The sequence below is a fragment of the Anabrus simplex genome, chromosome 4, assembly GCF_040414725.1.
Source record: "Anabrus simplex isolate iqAnaSimp1 chromosome 4, ASM4041472v1, whole genome shotgun sequence".
Taxonomy (NCBI): domain Eukaryota; kingdom Metazoa; phylum Arthropoda; class Insecta; order Orthoptera; family Tettigoniidae; genus Anabrus; species Anabrus simplex.
Genome location: NC_090268.1, coordinates 76,399,869 through 76,420,285, shown reverse-complemented (window position 1 = coordinate 76,420,285; position 20,417 = coordinate 76,399,869). Strand labels below are relative to the sequence as shown.

The 20,417-nt window shown below is 42.6% G+C and overlaps 1 protein-coding gene across 1 annotated transcript in view; it reads right to left on the bottom strand.

Moving 5' to 3' along the window:
* Positions 1-20,417, bottom strand: part of LOC136872175 (A disintegrin and metalloproteinase with thrombospondin motifs adt-1-like) — a 188,654-nt gene that overhangs the window by 153,612 nt on the left and 14,625 nt on the right. Inside the window, exon 2 of the mRNA XM_067146013.2 lies at positions 10,247-10,428. Within this exon, the coding sequence (XP_067002114.1) occupies positions 10,247-10,428 (182 nt within the window). The remainder of the gene's footprint in view (positions 1-10,246; positions 10,429-20,417) is intronic.

Sequence of the window (20,417 nt, the reverse complement as noted above, 5' to 3'; positions counted from 1 at the left end):
GACAATACCGTTTATGGCAATCGCGAACAGAGTGACACTAAGAACCGATCCCTGTGGGACTCCATTTTCTTGAACGTGGTATTGCGAATATGTCCTCCCTACTCGGACACGGAATAGACGGAGGGACAAAAAATTCGCAATAAATACCGGCAAGTTACCTCGGAATCTCCATTGATGCAGGACTGAAAGGATGCCATATCGCCAGGTGGTGTCGTAGGCCTTCTCCAAGTCAAAGAAGACAGCTACCAAGTGCTGTTTGCGGAGAAACGCATCCTGGATAGAGCTCTCCAGGCGTACTAAGTGGTCTGTGGTGGATCGAGCGGCTCGAAATCCACATTGGTACTCAGACAAGAGTCCTTGTTTCTCCAGACACCACACGAGTCTGCAATTTACCATCCTCTCAAATAGCTTACACAGGCAATTTGTAAGACAAATCGGTCTGTAACTTCCTGCATACTTAGGATCTTTGTCAGGCTTGAGGACAGGGATGACTATGCCTCTCGCCACTGAGATGGAAAATCACCCTCTGTCCAGATTCGGTTGAACACACGAAGGAGATATAGGAGACTATCATCACTAAGGTGTTTCAACATCTGGTTGTGGATGTTGTCCGGTCCAGGAGACGTGTCCTTGCAAAGCGCTAGGGCCCTGCGAAGTTCCCACTCCGTAAAGGGAACGTTGTAGTCCTCTGAAGCTTGAGAGGCAAAACTAAGGTGATGCCGTTCTGCCTCTCGCTTCAGAGCGAGGAAGTCAGGATGGTAATTCCCGGAGCCAGATACATCCGCGAAATGACTAGCGAGATGGTCAGCAATCAGGAGGGATTCAGTGGCAATATTGCCTGCAATGGAAATTCCCGGTACAGAAGATGATCCATGGATACCCGAAATACGTCGAAGCTTAATCCACACTTGAGATGATGGAGTATGTGACGTCATAGACGACACATATCTCTCCCATGAAGCCTTCTTACTTTGACGAATAAGAACTCGCGCCTTAGCGCGGAGTTTCTTGAATGTAATCAAGTTGGCCGCAGTAGGCTGTCGACGGTAACGTTTGTGAGCGCGACGGCGTTCTTTGATAGCTGCTGCTATTTCTTCGTTCCACCAAGGAACGAGCTTTCGGCGAAGAGTCCCCGAATAGAACGGAATGGACTCCGCAGCAGCAGCAAGAATAACTCGGGTGATATAAGTTATTTCCTCGCCGACGGTCTGCCTGATATCATCGTTAAAGGCAGCTAATGATGTGTACTTTGGCCAATCAGCATGTTTCAAAATCCATCGAGGGGGAGCCTCGACGGATTTTTGGTTCATCAAAGTAAGAATGATGGGAAAATGGTCACTGTCACAGAGATCATTGTGTGTATGCCACCGAAACAGTGGAACCAACGTTCGGCTGAATAGACTTACGTCTATGCGAGAATATGTGCCGTAACGCACACTAAAGTGAGTTGGTTCCCCCGTGTTCAAAATACATAAATCCAGCTCGGTAACTAATGCTTCCAGCTCTCTCCCCCTGGGGCAAGGCGTCTCAGAGCCCCAGATAGGGTGATGGGCGTTAAAATCGCCCAACAAGGGGAAGGGAGGTGGAAGCTGATCTATAAGATCAGTGACATCAGTTATGTTAAGAGCGTGACCTGGTGTAAAATAAACATTACACACTGTTGTTATGACAGGCAGCGGAACGCGAACAGCTACAGCCTCGAGGGGAGTTCTTAATGGAACCTCTTCGCTGTAGGTATCAGAACGTACAAAAATCCCAACACCACCGGACGCCCAGTGAGCATAGTACCGTTCTGTCGAGTATAGTCTGAAATTTCTCAAGACCGTATGATGACCAGGTCTGAAGTTGGTCTCCTGAATACAGACTATACTCGCTGCGTACTCACTAATGAGCTGACGTAACTCAGCAAGATGCCTGTCATAACCATTACAATTCAACTGTAACAGTGCCATAGTGTGGACTATAAAAGGAGTGTTAGGTTATGAGGGAGAAAATGCTCGTTAGCCTAAACACTATCTAATTCTACATCCGTAGATGTAGAGGACAGTGCGACATCCATCCCGTCATCAAAAGATGGCAGGGGTGCCTCCCAGAACTTCGACACTTTTCGGGCGCGAGGGGGTCCCCTACGAGGAGAGCGTGCAGGTTTGGGAGCAGGAGTGCCTCCCGGCGCAGACTCATACCCCCAGATGGGGGGCATGACTTCTCCTTCGCAGGGGAAGTCCGAGAGCGCACAGAACGGGCGCTCTTCTTCCCCTTCTTTTTTCAGGTTTAGACGGGCTGGGAGATGGTTTCCCAGCCCTGGTCGACGATGCCGCCTCCGCCGGCTGGGGCACGACTTTCGTCGACCTCCTAGGGGGAGGGAGACTTGGTCTTCCCCCCTTGCTGTGCCGGCTGGCAACTGCCAGCCGGCACAGACTTCTGGTGTGTCGAAGGTAGGGTGGTCCCCCCCTTCGAGCTTTGACTATTTGCGACGTTGCTGGGAGCAGCAACAGTCGCCTTGGGCGCAGCGGTCTGGACAGGTGTCTTGGTCGTAAATGACAAACCTGGAAGACTCTGAGCTATCAAGCTATAGTCGAGTGTACGGGCAGGTGTATTCGTAGAATGAAACTTACGGCGCGCTTCCTGGTAGGAAAGACCATCCAGGGTCTTGATCTCCTGGATCTTCTTCTCACTCCGGTATGTCGAACATTTCCGATCCCGAGGAGAATGAAAACCGGAGTAGTTAGTGCACTTGTATGGAGGTGTGCACTCCTCCGCGCCGTGAGCCACTCGTCCACATGTACCACATACAGCCTGATTCGAACAGCGAGATACCATATGTCCGAATCGCTGGCATTGATAGCATCGCATAGGAGGCGGGATGTACGGCCTCACATCGCAACGATAAGTTGTTACCTTGACTTTCTCTGGTAACACTGACAACTTGAAAGAGACAATGAAGGCACCAGTGGCAACGTCTTCACCGTTGACCTTGCGCGTAATGCGCCGGACGTGTGTCACGCCACGGTTCTTCATGTCTTCCATCAACTCGTCGTCAGTGTTCAAAATAAGGTCGCGGTGAAAGATGACTCCGCGAACCAGGTTCAAGGACTTATGCTCCTCCACTTTGACGGGGATTTCGCCAAAGTGCTCGCACTTAAGCAACTGATCAGCTTGCAGTGCTGTACGAGTCTTCATAAGCAAACTACCGTTGCGCATTTTCTTAAGTTCCTCCAGTTCGCCATAGACGCCTTCGATGTGCCGACTAAAAAGGATCGACTTCACCAGCTTAAAATCGTGCCCATCGGTTCTGGTAGCGACCAGAAACCTAGGGAAGCTGGATCCCATTCCTTCACGCTGCGCATGTTCCCAGGGAGTTGAACCTCTCAGGGAAGCAAAAGTTAAAGACTTAGGTGGGGGACCACCTTGAGAGAGCAGACTTCGTTTGGAAGCCATGCCCGATAGCATCCTCCCTGAATGCCACCCACTCCGATCAGGGGTCTCTGTAGCCAAACCAAGCAGCCAAGGCAATACCCACCTGGTCATAGCAGGTACTGCCCGGGGTCCGATGTTGAACGATGCCTAATACGGCATGACTGAGGCAATGAGCACTAAGACTCCCTTCCTCCAGTCACCCGCAATAGCATGTACCCCATAGCGTTTACAGAGCACTAAATATAGAGAAAATAAATAAAAATAATTAATAATAATATGTCCTTCTGGCATTCGGCTGTGCGGGAACCTGTGTTGTCAGGCGGATACCACTGCCAAGGTACATGGCGCTCCCACCACGCAATGGTCCTGGGTGGACAGTTGCGGGCTTTTGGGCGTAATCGCACACGTAAGAGGCCCATCTCCGGGCAGCACGCACATCAAAATTTAGAATGGTCTACATCTGACCCTCGGAAAAAGAATAAAAAATAAAGAGGGGACCATGGCCACATTACCCTTTAAGTCGCCTTCCTGACAGGCAGGGATTACCTACGGATGTATTCAGCCTCTCCCATCCACAGGAGGTCCATCACATTATACCAAACCGCAATCCATGTCCGCGCCAAGATCGCCCCTTATTGTCACCTCTTACGACAGGCAGGGGATACCGCGGGTGTATTCTGCATGTGTGTCCCCCACCCGCAGGGGGTAGTGTGTTTGGTCCGCGAGAGGTATTTTATTTCCCTCAAGTCCGCCGGCAAGCCGGTTAGGACTCCCCTATCCGCCACCTGGGACGCGCCACGAGGGGAGTATCACCTCTCCCCCTGCTACGCCTTCGTAGCAGGTTCGTGGAGGGGTGAGAGAGAGGCAACAGCAGGCAGGTAGCGGAGTCCAGACTTTCGACTTCACGTCAGGTGATCAATGCAGTGTCACTGAATATTCTTCGTAGGAGTGTTAAAATGCGAGTGTTAATATAAATATGGACGTGTGCAACGATATTGTAAAAATGCATTAAGTTTGCGTGTGTGACCTCTTGGATAACATCAGGTTGAAGATGAAATACTAATTTCATCATGACGGGGTCCGGAGGATGATCTGACCTGCCTCCAGCACAAATAAGGTAAATGAGCAAAATGTAAATATCTAAACAAGTAGGGCTATGAACAGTCGATGATCAAAAATGTAGTTTAGAATTTTAGATAGGACTGTAAATAATTCACGGATCGGATGGTAATTATAAAATTAGGATAATAATAATAATAATAATAATAATAATAATAATAATAATAATAATAAATAAGTGTTAGCGTGTGTTACTTGCGCAGTTTTCTTTTAATGTAAGTCATTTTGACATGTGAGAATCCTATTTTACTAAGAAATTTACATACGGTGTAGTGCAGCTTTTTAAAGTGATGATAATAATAATAGTTGTGGTAATGAGCGGTATTTTTGTTGACATTTTGATTTTGTGAATGCTGCCATGTTAGTTTAAATGTCTATTTTTGCTATAAGCGCATTAGGTTTATTATTTCATGTTCTGTAATCATTATTCAGATGACCGTTTCCGGTAGCTCTCATAATTTGTATTTCGCGACGATGGTTGATACGCGAAGATTTAATTTTTTTATGTAACGTGGTTACACAGTTCGATAGCCGTGTTTTTGAGAGGCAATCTCGTTATTTCAGTTATTTAATTAGTGACAGGAAGCCATTGATAAGTTAGCTCTGATATTTCATAAGATGTGAAACGGTGGATGATCAAAGTAACGAGCAAAGTAATAGTAATATCCCTGATGTTCTGTGGTGAGAAATGGAAAATGTGATATTTGGACCATGTTATTAATAGTGTTGTATAAATGGATGCGTGAACGACACAGTTATTTCGCCCGCCGGATGCGAGCGAGGCCGTATTATGAGTTACTACGTCGAGAATATTGATGAATAAATAGAATTGAGAGATGAATTATTTAACCGAGAGTGTTAAATATATGACGACATGTGTCATAGTTGTAGGCGGAAAGCCTGTAGTGCTTCAAATAGTTTCCAGGGAAAATAAATACTCGGAAAATATGCAATCGAGAGCCCGAGATAAGTTGTGAACAGAGCGACTGATCAATGCGTGTTTCGACAGTCAAGTCTTATCATTGATGACATGTAATGCGAACAATTATTGTCCGTAAAGATGGAATAAGGTCATGTCCAGACATTTTAGTCTGAGGTTAGAAGGTTGCCATCAAATTCACATAATTTTTGCTACTTGGATCAGGGTAACATTTTATACTTCTTCATTGCGCACATTTATTTTTTTTAATTTTATTTGGCAGCAATTTTTGGGATCTAGATTTTTATTATGATATCATTTCTTTGTATATATTTTGTCACCGTATTATTTTAAATCGGATACGTGAATTGTGTTTGATTTAATGTCTGTAAATAGAATAGAATAGGCGTAGTCAGATTATTTTAATTTCAGTATTTCTTAGGAGCAGTGTTTCTCCATTGACATGTTCATTTATGTAAATAAGATTTCATGTATTAGGGTAAGAGATCATCGATTAGTTCATAGTCAAAAATATAGTAGTGGGATGCTCATATAAAAGGCAGTCAGTAATCACCAAGTCTTAGAAATCCACTACATTTCAGTTAGGCAAATGAAGCGATCTTTAATAAGCAGTTGTATCACAAGTGCCTTAAATGAGTGACATAGATTAGATGGGATCTGCCTCCATCTAGAGTTGGTACCACACAAATATGCGTGCACAATGAAAATGCAGACAGCGGCAAACTAGGTAAAGTTAATGATGTAAAGGGATCGCTTTCATTTCATATGTAAACCTGAGGCACTTGGCCTAATTAATTTAAGTAATTTTAAGCGTCCAGACTATCACAGTCCAGTAAATAAGGTTTAACAAATTAAATGAGTTGTGGTAGTACTCAGGTGTTCAGTTCAGTAAAAATTTCCTTGTTTTCAGCCACAAGCAGTTTAAACATGTGGCAAGGATTATATAACAGAAAAAGTACAATGTTCATGGTTGTTTTCCTTTTCTCTCTTTTCGTTATTATTACACATGGTCAGTGTATTTTGTTATTATTTTAGAGTGGGATGCTTCCCAAATGAATTTAAACATGAGTTAAATATTTGACAGACACCTTAACGTCAATGTCATTTGGATGGATTAATAAATCAATTAATTAATTACTGAATTTATTGTGAGATGACATTTTCAAGGTATTATAAATCATTCATTCAAATGAGACTATATTTCTGACCAGTGTTTAAATGTGGTCACGTCATCGTCATGGAGACAGTGGTTCGATGTAATTCAGAACACTAAAATTTAATCGACATTCAGTCGAGATTTATTAAGGCAGATAATTAATTTATTGTAATGCAGATCTTTCAATTGTTTTAAATTTTAAGTTTCATTTCACATTATTTCATTTTTACACCAGTTTACTTTCATTTACATTTTGCAAATTTTGTTAAATAAACCATTTTATTTATTTCAATTTTAATTCAGTCTTTGGGTACCGTTATTTAATAGTTTAGTTTACCCCATCTTTCATTTCCTCACCCCCGATCAACGTGTGGCCCATCAACCCGAGGGATCGAAGGACGCACCACCTCTGAGGAAGAAGAGTCTACATGCGGCGGTGGGTATTTTTTAAATGTCATTATTTTCAGGAGCAGCCGGCGCACATATCAAGAAAGAAGACCACCGCATTTGAGTGCCTTTAAAAGGGCACAATATTATTATTATTGTTGTTATTATTATTATTATTAATATTATTAATGTTACGGAGATTTCCGTGGTAGGTAGAGGTGAAAGAAGGTGCGGGTGTGAATTGGTCTCCAACTACGGAATTAAAGTTAAATGTAAAATTTAACAAGGTTATATTTTCTTTCCAAAATTCAGAAATAACAAGAATGGCAGGTACGGAGTAGCAAGACAACAAAGTACAATTACAGTATTTACAGGATTTGGGCTTCGAGCCCTGAAAACAATTCTTGAGCAACTAGCCCAACTTTACGATATACAAATTTCAACAACGGGGCAGAAGACCCCAATCAAACCCTGGAGCACTTGCTCCAAATTACACCGTAAAGCCTCCTCGAGGCATACAACACTCAGTTTCCGGAAAAGAGCCACTCGCTCTCAAATTTAAGCCTCTCCCAGGCCACACCAAACTCCACCTTCAAGCTGTCCTCAACGGACATAAACACAGGGGTAAAATACCCAATCTACTGAGGCCTATTAAGTGAGAAAAGGTTAATTATATGGCCTCTAAAATACCAACTTGAAAGGAGGCTCTCCGCACTCCTAATACACTTTATTTAAAACCTACTTGGCACTAGGCCGTTAATGCAAGGGCTAATCCCATACTACAGAGGTGACTTCAGAAAAGAACAATTTACATTATATTAACGAAGAATAGGTTGAGAAAAATAAGTTCACCTCAAAACAATATGATTGGGAGCTCGAGAGGGTTAAGCACTCTCTATCCCGATATGCAGTTTAAAAGATGAAATAGATACAAGTTTCTTTACATTTTAAGGAAGGTTACATAATGGAAAAAGCTTCGGACCCGCCCCGAGAGTTAAACTGCTGAGCTAGCAAAGAAAGAAGTTATTAATTGGCCATTACCTTGTTGTTGACCGCTGCCGAAGAAAGAGGCGCTTCCCGCCCAATGCTATGTACTTTACACACTGAAAGATGGAACAGAAGTGGCGCAGAGACCCTAAAATCAGCAGTTTATATACTCTCGCGGAAGGTTCTAGGCGTTAGGGGAATGAGAACACCCGCCCACAATCACTTTATTGGAGAATAAAGAGAAACCCCTACACAAGATGAAGAAGAAACACATTATTGGTGGAAAATTAATTTCAGAAATTCGGGATTGGCTAGATTTAAAACAAGGGGAAAGAAAGGGGTAATATTGCCAACTTAACCAATGACTGAAAGAAATTTAACAAAGAACAAACTTTTGAAATAAAATTTTCTCCAAAGAACAGTTCTTTTTCTTCGCACTAGGGTGCACTATTGTAGTTCTTCAGTAGTGTCCTCTAGAAGAGAAAGTTCACACTTCTTACTTCAAGCAAAACAAAAACACATCAAAAATGACACAGTTCTAAAACTACAAAATTTACAGGTAGTGACATCTTCTGAGAAAGTAGAAAATTAATACCGTCAATAAAGTTCAGACTTCCTCCAGCAGAGGAGTTTCAACTGGCGCACCTTTTGAATTAGCGGCGTGGAGGTGTACCGCCCGGTACAATTAATATTATTATTATCACTAAATATAAATTATTCTTTTCCTGAACAGGCCAGCAGCGGAGCGCAATTAAGCGCACCGGTACTGGTACCCATTAAGGCCCCCCTCGGGGGCGCCACAAACTGAATATTTGGATAAGACGAGTCTCATCCTAATTCTTCCAACTGCTAAATCCATCCACATCTACTTCTCTTTTTTTTCTACCGCTTTTCCCACATCTGTGGGGTCTCGGGTGCGAACTGTGTCGCACATGTGGATTTTGCCCTGTTTTACAGCCAGATGCCCTTCCTGACGCCAACCCTATATGGAGGGATGTAATCACTATTGCGTGTTTCCGTGGTGGATGGTAGTGTAGTGTGGTGTCTGAATATGAAGAGGGAAGTGTTGGGACAAACACAAACACCCAGTCCCCGGGCCAGAAGAATTAAATGCGATTAAAATCCCCGACCCTGCCAGGAATCGAACCCGGGACCCTCTGAACCGAAGGCCTCAACGCTGACCATTCAGCCAATGAGTCGGATTAATTCCATCCATATCATCTGTTTATTTACATTTACATTCCTAACAGAAACTGTGTTGCGCGCTGTCGTTTTCCTGATAACCTCACACTCATTTCTTACTATAGGGGCTGCCTGGCCGAGGCGGTAAAGGCGTACTCGGCTCGCCCGGAAGGACGTGGGTTCGAATCCCCGTCAGGAAGTCGTAAAATTTAAGAAATGAGATTTCCACTTCCGGAGGTGCATATGGCCCTGAGGTTCACTCAGCCTACACCAAAAATGAGTACCAGGGTAATTCCTGAGGGCAAAGGCGGCAAAGCGTAGAGCTAACCACTCTACCCCATCAAGTGCCGAGGTTACGGATAGTGGAAGCCTTTACCTTCCACCCCTCCAAGGGCCTTCATGGCCTGTAGAGAGATGACTTTGCTCATTTCTTACTATATTGACACCTATTACTGGAGAAGTCTTCCTCGTACACAGTCGAGATTTTTCTTCTGAAGACACACAGCAAAGTTCTCTGCGAAACGTTAAGAGTTCCACCTTGTCTTCTTGACATGGCATAAAGCCAAAAGCCTGTATCATGTCTACGATTATGGGCCATGAAAGCATCAATGTTAATATATTGACACCTTTTAAGAAGACTGGTACTAATCACAGGTACTGCAAAAGCCGAAAGCACACACTGTCGCTACTAATCACAAACCTATTATGTACCTAACATAGTGGTACTACGCGCAAGTAAAAGCGTAGCTTGCGTTTCTCGGTTGTAAGACCACGCAGGTGTTGTGTTATTCTAAGAATAAATAGCGAAAATTGAAGCCAACAATTTCTAAATGTAATTATTCAAAGCAGAAAAATATTATTGTAGTAATTAACAAATAATAGAAGTCTCTTTAGCCAAAATTTGCCGTCACTCAATGCTGCCGCTGCTAACCTAGTGAGCCTGTAAGATAAATTCGGCTATGTTAATAGCTTTCATTCGACTTTTATTTCACTAAGTTACATAATCTACGTCTATAATTTTGTCTCGTCTTCCTATGGTGGAATAATTTAAGAATTACCTGCCGAATGCTGTGAAGTCGTATCGCAGCTCATGGTGTTGAGGTCCATCTTCGCCATCCATCACGTCAGGCAGTACCCGCAGTGGCCTCAGGAAAACAATCTGATAGTCAGGCACCTGTACTCGAGCTCCAACGCCGAAGAAAAGTCCCAGTTCGTCCGCTGTCATATACTCGTGCAGCGCCTACAATCACACACAGTAATATTGCGTTTTATTTAGCTAAGAAATAAATTGTATTCATTTTATTTTAAGAGGAAGAAAAACTTTTTTGTTATTTGCTTTACGTCGCACCGACACAGATAGGTCTTACGGTAACGATGGGACAGGAGAGGCCTAGGAATGTGAAGGAAGCGGCCGTGGCCTTAATTAAGGCACAGCCAGCAGTTGCCTGGTGTGGAAATGGGAAACCACGGAAAACCATCTTCAGGGCTGCCGACAGTGGGGTTCGAACCCATGTAAGCTCACAGCTGCGCGCTCCTAACCGCACAGCCAACTCGCCCGGTGGAAGATGATGATGATGCTTGTTATTTAAAGGGGCCTAACATCGAGGTCATCGGCCCCTAATGGTACGAAATGAGACGAAATGGCATGACAAATAAAAAGTCCAAAATTCTCCACTGACCAGAATTCAAAACATGAGGACGAAGAATGAATGGATGGATATGAATTTAAAACAATCAGTGGATGCCACCCGCAATACCTTACATTCATAGAAACTGACGGAAAAACAATATGATTACTGACCAAGGGACTGCTGCTAGAGCATAATACTCAATCGAGGATGCTTGCAGTCTAAAGGGGGTCCAAAACCCAAGTTATCGGCCCCTCATACCGGTACTTATCGCTAGGAAAGTAGAACCATGGTATTTGTCATGCTGCGGTGCTAATCAAAAGTAGCAGAGACTCGCGGTATTCCACACATTATTGTACTACTCAGAGGTTATGAAATTCGACATATAATACAGACCTATGGTGTTTCTCACATTGCGGCGCCACTTACAGGCAACGTAACCCTATGGTGTTCATCACATAAGAGCACTAACCACAGGGACCTTCCCCTATCCCGTGGTGTTCCTCATATAGTGGGTACTAATCATAGGCAAGGCAGAACCATGGTAGCTATCATCCCATGGTCCTGCTCATATGGTGGTACTAATCATAGGTACTGCAAAAGCCGACCGCACGGTGCTCCTGTGTGCTACTAATCACAAATCTATTTCGTTCCTAATATAGTGGTACAACGCGAAAGTAAAAGCAACCCTTGGTGTTCTCCGCGTGGTGGTACTAATCACAAGTAGTTTCATGGTTCTAATTCAATCATCCCTTGGTCGCCCCTTTTAGTCGCCTCTCACGACAGGCAGGTGATACCGTGGGTGTATTATTCGTCAGCCTCCCCCACCCACAGGGGGTAGTGTGTTTGGTCCGCGAGAGGTATTTTATTTCCCTCAAGTCCGCCGGCAAGCCGGTTAGGACCTCCCTTATCCACCACCTGGGACGCGCCACGTGGGAGTATCACCTCTCCCCCTGCTACGCCAGCGTAGTAGGTTCGTGGTCCGGTGGAAGAAAAAAACTGGGCAACCATATCAGAGGAAAAAAAAACTGAAGGGGTCCGACACTTCGAGAAATGAAGGTATCGGCAAAAGAAAGTGAAACGGAATGGGAAGGGGATTGGATTGGATGGGATGGGATGGGATGGGATGGGATGGGATGGGATGGGATGGGATGGGATGGGATGGGATGGGATGGGATGGGATGGGATGGGATGGGATGGGATGGGATGGGATGGGATGGGATGGGAATGAAAATGAAGGACTCCCTACGCCTCTTAAACCTTATAACGCCGGGGTCACAAAAGAACAAGAGTTGACCAAGGGAGCTCGGATAAGGAAGATGAAGATGAGGAGCCTAACACAAGTGGACGCAATGCCACGCTCAGCTAAAGAAATCGTAGTCGCCAACCCAAGTTCCCAAGTTGAGACAACCTGGTCCCCCTTTTATTCGCCTCTTACGACAGACAAGGGATACCGTGGGATGTATTCGATCACCCCCACCGACATGGTGGTGGTCGTGATTATTGTTTTAAGAGGAAACACAAGTGGGAAACCGTCCTCTGTCCATAATGATAGCCTACGTCCGGGAGACTGGGCACAAAGCATATAGAAGAAGAAGAAGCACACAAAACTAAGACATTCATTAAACCATAATGCATTTTTGGATCAGAAACGCTAATTTTGAAGAGGAAAGCAGACATTGAAAATATTCAGAAAAAAGGAACGCAAAACCATAAGAAAATTTCTAGGCCCAAAACTCGCCGACGGACAATACTGACTCAGAGGCAGACAGGAAATCAGACAATACACAAATATTCACAGTGGCATTAGAAATCGCGGGTTAAGATTCTATGGACACATTAAAAGAATGCGCCCAGACCGACTTACAAAACCAATAGTCGAATTGTACGAAAACAGGAGTAAAGCCAAGACAGACAGATTGGCGAAATCTAAACTGATCTGAAACAGGCAGGAATTACACCAGCAGATATCCAGAATCGGGTGATCTTCAGATCCAAAATTCACAAATGGCAAGTTGACCACGAGGAAAGGCCAAAGAAGACCGGAACAACTTGGCCTGAAGACAGAAAGGGAGACCACAGTAAAAGAATGAAAGAAATACGGGCGCAAAGGAAGGTAAATGCACGCCTTTAAGTACTCTGTGTAGTCCTAATGAGCTTATTCGCAAACATAATATTAATAATAACAATTATTCTTACGTCCCACTAAATTCTTTTTAACGGTTTTCAGAGACGCCGAGGTGCCGGAATATGTCCACACAGGAGTTCTTTCACGTGCCCGTAAATTAACCGACACAAGGCTGACGTATTTGAGCACTATCAAATACTATTGGACTGAGCCAGGATCGAACCTGCCAAGTTGGGGTCAGAAGTCCAGAGCCTCAACCGTCTGAACCACTCACCCCGGCTGGCAGAAGATGTTATTCTAGAAATAACATTATAAAAATTAAAACTAATCTATTTCTGCCATTTATTGTGATATATATGTATTAAAATTGGAACAAAGGTAAAGTTGAGATATTTCAGTTATACACAGTTCATTGAACTCTCTCTATCCACAAGTAGTATTTACGTTGAAAGAGAACTTGCGGCTGTGTCTCAATTTTTACCTATGACAATCATGACGTCCGCCTCTGTGGTGTATTGGTTAGTATGATTAGCTGCCACCCCTGGAGGTCCGGGTTCGTTCCCGGCTCTGCCACGAGCCTCGGGAGGTCAACTGAGTAGAGGTGGGTTCGATTCTCACCTCAGCCACCCTGGAATTGGATTTCCGTGGTTTCCCCCTTCTCATCCAGGCAAATGCCGGGATGGTACCCAACTTAAGGCCGCGTCCGTTTCTTTCCCTTGTCTAATCCTTCCAATCTTCCCATCCCATTACAAGGCCCCTCTTCAGTATAGCAGGTGAGGTCGCTTGGGAGAGGTACTGGTCCTCGTCCCCAGTTGTATCCCCCGACCCAATTTCTCACGCTCCAGGACACTGCCTTTGAGGCCGTAAAGGTGGGATCCCTCGCTAAATCCGAGAAAAAAAACCCGGGCGGGTAAACGGATTAAGAAAGAAAGAAAAAAAAGAAGGAAAAAGAGAATCGTGCCAGTCGGCTATCATGCTTCGCAAAGTCATGTAGCAGAACGAAGACGGGCTGACATTAAGTCGGCGGGTTCGATCCCGGCTTAGTCCGGTTGTATTTGAAAGTGGCTTAAGTTTGACAGCTTCATGTCCGTTGATTTATCGCCAAAAACTATTAACCCTGATTATTCAGAAAGTAGCCGACCCCGCGGTGTAGGGGTAAGCATGCCTTAACCGGGTTCGATTCCCGGCCATGTCACGGAATTGTACTTTGATCTGAGGGTTAGTTCTGGGTCCACTTAGCCTACGTGCTTACTATCGAGGAGCTATCTGACGGTGAGATGACGGTCTCGATCTAGACAGCCAAGAATAACGGCCGAGGGGATTCGTCGTACTGACCATACGATATGTCGTTATCTGCAGGTCTTCGAGCTGAGCAGTGGTCGCTTGATAGGCCATGGTCCTTCGGGGCTGTGACGCCATGGGGTTTGGTTTGGAATTCATAAAGTGTATCCCAATTCGTGACCCAAATTCTAACGATAGGAAAAAAGTAAGTCACTGACATTGTTTAGAACAACGAAGTATCTCATATTGCAAAGGAGCAAAAAGCAATCCTCTCCATTGGTGCATGCCTGAGGAGACAACTAGTAATCCGAAACTCCTTTGCGGCATCTTTCTAACAATAGCTTCGCAAAGTCGTGATTTCTTGGAAAGCATCAGAGGATGATTACCCCAGCACAAGACGTCTTTAGCACTAGGTGCAAGACATTTCAGGTGTCTCTTGCTCTGATTTAAGTGGATTAAAATGGAGGAAACTTTCGTCGGAGAATCTGGCGTACAAGGGCTGCGTCAGGCTAGCAGTTACCATACGAAATAATAATAATAATAATAATAATAATAATAATAATAATAATAATAATAATAATAATAATAATAATAATAATAATAATAATAATAATTGAACTGCGCGCCCTCTAGAAGGCCATCTGTGTTGTGAATCCTGAACTAATATAACTCGAGATACTTCAATCAATCAATCAATCAATCAATCAATCAATCAATCAATCAATCAATCAATCAATCAATCAATCAATCAATAAAGCAATCAATCAATCAATCAATCAATCAATCAATCAATACTGATCTGCATTTAGGGCAGTCGCCCAGGTGGCAGATTCCCTATCTGTTGCTTTCCTAGCCTTTTCCGAAATGATTTCAAAGAAATTGGAAATTTATTGAACATCTCCCTTGGTAAGTTATTCCAATCCCTAACTCCCCTTCCTATAAATGAATATTTGCCCCAGTTTGTCCTCTTGAATTCCAACTTTATCTTTATATTGTGATCTTTCCTACTTTTATAAACGCCTTTCAAATTTATTCGTCTACTAATGTCATTCCACGCCATCTCTCCGCTGACAGCTCGGAACATACCACTTAGTCGAGCAGCTCTTCTTCTTTCTCTCAATTCTTCCCAACCCAAACATTGCAACATTTTTGTAACGCTACTCTTTTGTCGGAAATCATCCAGAACAAATCGAGCTGCTTTTCTTTGGATTTTTTCCAGTTCTTGAATCAGGTAATCCTGGTGAGGGTCCCATACACTGGAACCATACTCTAGTTGGAGTCTTACCAGAGACTTATATGCCCTCTCCTTTACATCCTTACTACAACCCCTAAACACCCTCATAACCATGTGCAGCGATCGGTACCCTTTATTTACAATCCCATTTATGTGATTACCCCAATGAAGATCTTTCCTTATATTAACACCTACATACTTACAATGATCCCCAAAAGGAACTTTCACCCCATCAACGCAGTAATTAAAACTGAGAGGACTTTTCCTATTTGTGAAACTCACAACCTGACTTTTAACCCCGTTTATCAACATACCATTGCCTGCTGTCCATCTCACAACATTTTCGAGATCACGTTGCAGTTGCTCACAATCTTGTAACTTATTTATCACTCTATATAGAATAACATCATCCGCAAAAAGCCTTACCTCCGATTGAGCTTCAGTGGAATAATCTTTCCTAAAACCGAATTGCCTTCTATCGAACCAGTTATTAATTTCACAAACATGTCTAATATAATCAGAAAGAATGCCTTCCCAAAGCTTACATACAATGCATGTCAAACTTACTGGCCTGTAATTTTCAGCTTTATGTCTATCACCCTTTCCTTTATACACAGGGGCTACTATAGCAACTCTCCATTCATCTGATATAGCTCCTCCGACCAAACAATAATCAAATAAGTACTTCAGATATGGTACTATATCCCAACCCATTGTCTTTAGTATATCCTCAGAAATCTGATCAATTCCAGCCGCTTTTCTAGTTTTCAACTTTTGTATCTTATTGTAAATGTCATTGTTATCATATGTAAATTTTATTACTTCTTTGGCCTTAGTCTCCTCCTCTATCTCGACATTATCCTTGAAACCAACAATCTTTACATACTGCTGACTGAATACTTCTGCCTTTTGAAGATCTTCACATACACACTCCCCTTGTTCATTAATTATTCCTGGAATGTCCTTCTTGGAACCTGTTTCTGCCTTAAAATACCTATACATACCCTTCCATTTTTCACTAAAATTTTTATGACTGCCAATTGTGCTTGCCATCATGTTATCCTTAGCTGCCTTCTTTGCTAGATTCAATTTTCTAGTAAGTTCCTTCAATTTCTCCTTACTTCCACAGCCATTTCTAACTCTATTTCTTTCCAATCTGCACCTCCTTCTTAGTCTCTTTATTTCTCTATTATAATAGGGTGGGTCTTTACCATTCCTTACCACCCTTAAAGGTACAAACCTGTTTTCGCATTCCTCAACAATTTCTTTAAACCCATCCCAGAGTCTGTTTACATTTTTATTTACCGTTTTCCACCGATCATAGTGACTTTTTAGAAAATGCCTCATGCCTGCTTTATCAGCCATATGGTACTGCCTAACAGTCCTACTTTTAAGACCTTCCTTTCTATCACATTTATTTTTAACTACCACAAAAACGGCTTCATGATCACTAATACCATCTATTACTTCAGTTTCCCTATAGAGCTCATCTGGTTTTATCATCACCACATCCAGGATATTTTTGCCTCTGGTTGGTTCCATCACTTTCTGAATCAGCTGTCCTTCCCATATTAACTTATTTGCCATTTGTTGGTCATGCTTCCTGTCGTTCGCATTTCCTTCCCAATTGACATCTGGCAAATTCAGATCTCCCGCTACAATCACATTTCTTTCCATGTCGTTTCCCACATAGCTGACTATCCTATCAAATAATTCCGAATCCGCGTCAGTGCTACCCTTTCCCGATCTGTACACTCCAAATATATCAAGTTGCCTATTATCTTTAGAAATGAGCCTTACACCTAGAATTTCATGTGTCTCATCTTTAACTTTTTCGTAGCTTAAAAATTCTTCTTTCATTACAAATTCTTCTTGGAACTTTAACCATTAGATGTCTCTACCATCAGCCTATGTGCCCCCTCTGGCGGGATTAAGAACAATTAAGTTGAAGGGAATTTTAATTCTTTGAAGGTGGCAAACCTCAAGTTTTTATGAATTTTTTAAAATGTATCTGTGTTATCAACACTCCCACGGCTTCCTTCTTCCATAAGTTATTAACCAATCGGGAATTTTGTGTATATTTCTCTAGCCAATTCAAACTTAATGTAAATTTGTAAATTCATTGTTAAATGTAAATTTTCGGCAAGTCTGAGGACTCTGTTCAAATCCCTGCTGGGAAACATGTAAATTAAGGGAACAAAGAGTTCACCCTCTGTTGATTCCCGTTCAACTTGATATTGGGGTAACTAAACGTTTCTAAACTTCTAAATTTTTACACGCTTTCGATATTTAATATTTCTTTTTTAGTCACCCCTCTGTAGTTGAGCATGAGTGAACAAGAGGTGCACACGTCTGTTGCGCAACACATCGTTATAAAATTTCTCGCAAATGAGGGCACCAAGCCTTCCGAAATTTTGAGACGGCTACGCGCACAGTTTGGGAAAGAAACGCTTTCGCAGATTCGGGTGTATGAGTGGGCTAAAAAAATTTGTGGCAGGAAGGGAAGCTGTGGGAAATGAACCCCATGAAATGAGAGCGCGGACAAGCATCACTGCAGACAACATTCGCGATATTATTGGTGAAGATTGGCGAATAAACCTTTTACAAATTGTTTTAGCCGTAGGAATAAGTTACGGAAGGAACGGTAAAACATGTTTGGTTGAGAGCTATGCTGGAACACTCACACGTACGGCCATGATATCGGTCATTTTGGACATTCCTTTCACCCCTTCTAACCCCCATGCCGATTGAGAATGAACTTTGGCTCAAACGGCATCCAGAGTGTCACGGTTCATCTCAGCTACCTCAAAGATTATGAGCTCGCCACTAATATCGGTCATATTTCGGATTTTTACATTTCACCCCCTTCCTTTAGGGGTGCTAGGAGTTTCTTACCCCTACGGTAATGTTTCCAGATAGTAGACTAAGTTATATTTGTATCTAGTTTGGTTGAGAGCTAAGCTGAAACATACACACATATTCACCCGTAATCACTGTCATTTTCGACGTTTTCTTTCTTCACTCCTTCTCACCCCCTATGCCATGGGGACTGAAACTTTTCATTTTTATATACCATTTTTAGAAGAAGATAATAAGTTTTAAGAAACACATCATAATCTTCACGTACTCTTGGTTAGGCAAACCACTGATCAGACTTGTCATGTGGTTTACTTACCTTCCCCTATTTTCTTTTCTTTTTCTCACCCTTCTCACATCCTATGCCGAACTACCCATCACATTTCGTTCAAACCACTTCCTAAACCATCCGTGGAGTAATAAGAACAAATTGTGAAATTTTCAGCCAGATCGCTCTAGTAGTTTTTGGGTCCATTCGAGACAAACAAAGAAACATTCCTTTATAGATAGATAGATAGATAGATAGATAGATAGATAGATAGATAGATAGATAGATAGATAGATAATCATCAGAAATCGGCGTGGCTCTAAGGCCGAGTGGTCAGCGTCTTGTTTTTCGGTTCTTGGGGCTCCGAATTCGATTCCCGGCCAGGCCGAGAATTTAATCTTAAAGACGTTTTAATTCACTTAGCTCAGAGACTGGATGCTTGCGCTGTCCACAACACAACACAACACAACACAACACAACACAACACAACACTATGCTCCATCACAGAAAGCACACAGTTTATACTGTAAACGGCAGACGCCGCCCACCCTCACAACAGGGTCTGCTTTGCAAGGATTGCAGCAGGCTACTATAACTAAGCGAAATAATAATAATAATAATAATAATAATAATAATAATAATAATAATAATAATAATAATAATAATAATAATAATTGTACCGGTTGGTACACCTCTACGCCGCACTTTTGAATTTTCCGCCTTAAAGTACTCCCCTACAGCAGAAACTCTGAACTTTAAAAAACTGAATTATCTCAACAGTTTCTCAGAAGATGTCACTGTGTTAATTCCGAACTGCTTTTGTTTACTAATTATCAAGAAGTGTGGACATTCTCTGATAGGTGTCTCTACAAAAACTATGACCATGCACCCTGGCGCGAAGTGGTAGAAATTTATTTGAAGAAATTTTTTATTCATAAGTTTGTTCCTTACTAAATTTCGTTCTTTCATTTGTGGGTTGGCAATGTAAATCTTTTCTTTCCGCCAGTTTTGAAGTTAGCCAATCAATAATTTCTGTCATTAATTTTCAGCCAATTGTGTCTTTCTTCTCCAATTTTGATGTGTAATTGTAAGCTACCCAATAAACGACGGTGGGTGTGTCTTAATTATTCATGAAAGGTCTCGAATCTTCCCCGAGAGTATAAAAACTGCTGATTTTCCTGGCTCTCGGCCACTTCAACAACATCTAACTTAGTGTATGGAAGTATAGCAGGGGGCGGGTAGCGCCTCTTCCTTCGGGCAGCAGCTCTTCAACAAAGGTAATGGCCTTTTAACATCTTTATTTCTTGCTAGCTCAGCAGTTTAACCCTCGGGGAAGGTCCGAAACCTTTTCAATGTAACATACCTGTCTAAAAATGTAACTTAGTGCCGGCTTATGTAAAATTTTCTTATTACTTTAACTGTAAATCGGGGATAGAGCGTGCTTTACTCTCTCGAGCTCCCCTTCATTTTGAATTGAGGTGACTACGTTTTCATAACCGATTTTCTACTCTTAATGTATTAAAATTTTCTTATACGAGTCACCTCCCTAGTGTGGGAATAGCCCCTGTTAAATCGGCCTAGTGCCCCTTAGATTTTATAAGGTTTCATGTAGGAGTGCTTGCTACGCCTCCATTCATCTTGGTATTTGGGGCCATTTAATTAATCTGTTCTTTTCCACTAAGGCCCAGTAGGTTGGGTACGAGATACTCCCGTTTCATTTGATGTAAGCGATGCCTTGATGGCAATTAAGTGTAATAGTCTGATATTGCCTTTAATAGGCTTGAAAAATTGAGAGCGGCTCAGCTCTTTGTTGTGTTTGAAAAGTGCCTCTGGG